Raw genomic sequence first — 1,149 nt, forward strand, 5'->3', positions numbered from 1 at the left:
TTCATTTTAGAATCTTTGTCATCATCCCAGTGGAAATGTTCACCAGTTGCAAGACACCATAAGTGAGCATTTAATGAGCTCCCTTCAAGTGTCTAACAGGGCACATGATGTTAAATCTCCTACAGTAATTACAACAAAAGGAAGCTGACGGTGAGGACATCTTTTACATTGGCCTGGTGAAGGCATCTGCCTGAGTATTTGATGAGTTAGATCCTCCTCAGCCATCAGCTACAAAGATGGAATTTGGCATAGGATTTGTACGTGGAGAGTATGGCTTACTATCTAGCCTAATCCCAAGCAGTAGCACCTGACTTGTCTTTGCCACACCTGGAAATCCTCAGTGTCGTTAGTGATATGGTAACCTAGTTATGTGCTTGGTTTCCAGACTCTTACTTCATATTAGCTTTTAAAAATAACAGACTCAGGCCATCTTGAACCATTGCCCCAGTTTGTTTCTCCAAAGGCCTCAGTAGTGCCAGAGGTCTACAGACTGAATGGTGAAGCCGAAAGCTTCCTGGAAGGGGGCCGTTATAATCAGGTACTTAAGGTAAACATGCAGGCTTGAAAGCTGAAAGACTTACAGACTTAGCACAGTGCCAAGAGAGCTCAATGGACAGGGCCTAGATTGGTGCTGTCGAAGACTAAGATTGGCAGGCAATGTCATGAAACGGTATCTTGAAAACCCAAGTGAGTCGGATGATTCATATTGGGAAGTGGCCCCAAATCTCAGATTGATACACCTCCCCGGATTTCACAGAAGGACAAGAGTAGTCGCCTTGCACCGCAGAGACCATTGAAACGACTTGCGGCAAATCTCTTCCTTCAAACTCTTGAGTTTGACCAACAGCCTTACTTCCAGCAAAGTCTTCCGCCCACCCTGCAGAAGGAATAATCAGCTGCGGGTTAGCGTTTGCCCCAGCGTCTGGGCCAAATGCTTAGAAGCACCAGATTTGCGGAGGCTGTGGGTAGGGAAAATAAATCCAGTCCGGGTTTTGTCTGAACGGGGGGACCGGAGAGCTGCGAGGAATGGCTCGAGAAGAGGGGGGCGGTGGTGGAAAACACTCAACACAAACAGCTCGCGCCGAGGGACGGCAGCTGTAGGCCCGGACCGCGCGGGCGCAGCGGGCCGGGAGAGGCGCGCGCGGGCCC

General features: G+C 49.4%; 1 protein-coding gene across 1 annotated transcript in view; it reads left to right on the top strand.

Moving 5' to 3' along the window:
* Positions 1 to 236: 236 nt before the first annotated feature.
* The window catches only part of ZNF704 (zinc finger protein 704), a 241,199-nt gene continuing 240,286 nt past the window's right edge, over positions 237 to 1,149 (top strand). The window contains exons 1-2 of the mRNA XM_049632687.1: positions 237 to 257; positions 464 to 538. Of these exons, the coding sequence (XP_049488644.1) occupies positions 237 to 257; positions 464 to 538 (96 nt within the window). The remainder of the gene's footprint in view (positions 258 to 463; positions 539 to 1,149) is intronic.

The sequence above is a fragment of the Panthera uncia genome, chromosome F2 (genome assembly GCF_023721935.1).
Source record: "Panthera uncia isolate 11264 chromosome F2, Puncia_PCG_1.0, whole genome shotgun sequence".
In the NCBI taxonomy this organism is placed as follows: domain Eukaryota; kingdom Metazoa; phylum Chordata; class Mammalia; order Carnivora; family Felidae; genus Panthera; species Panthera uncia.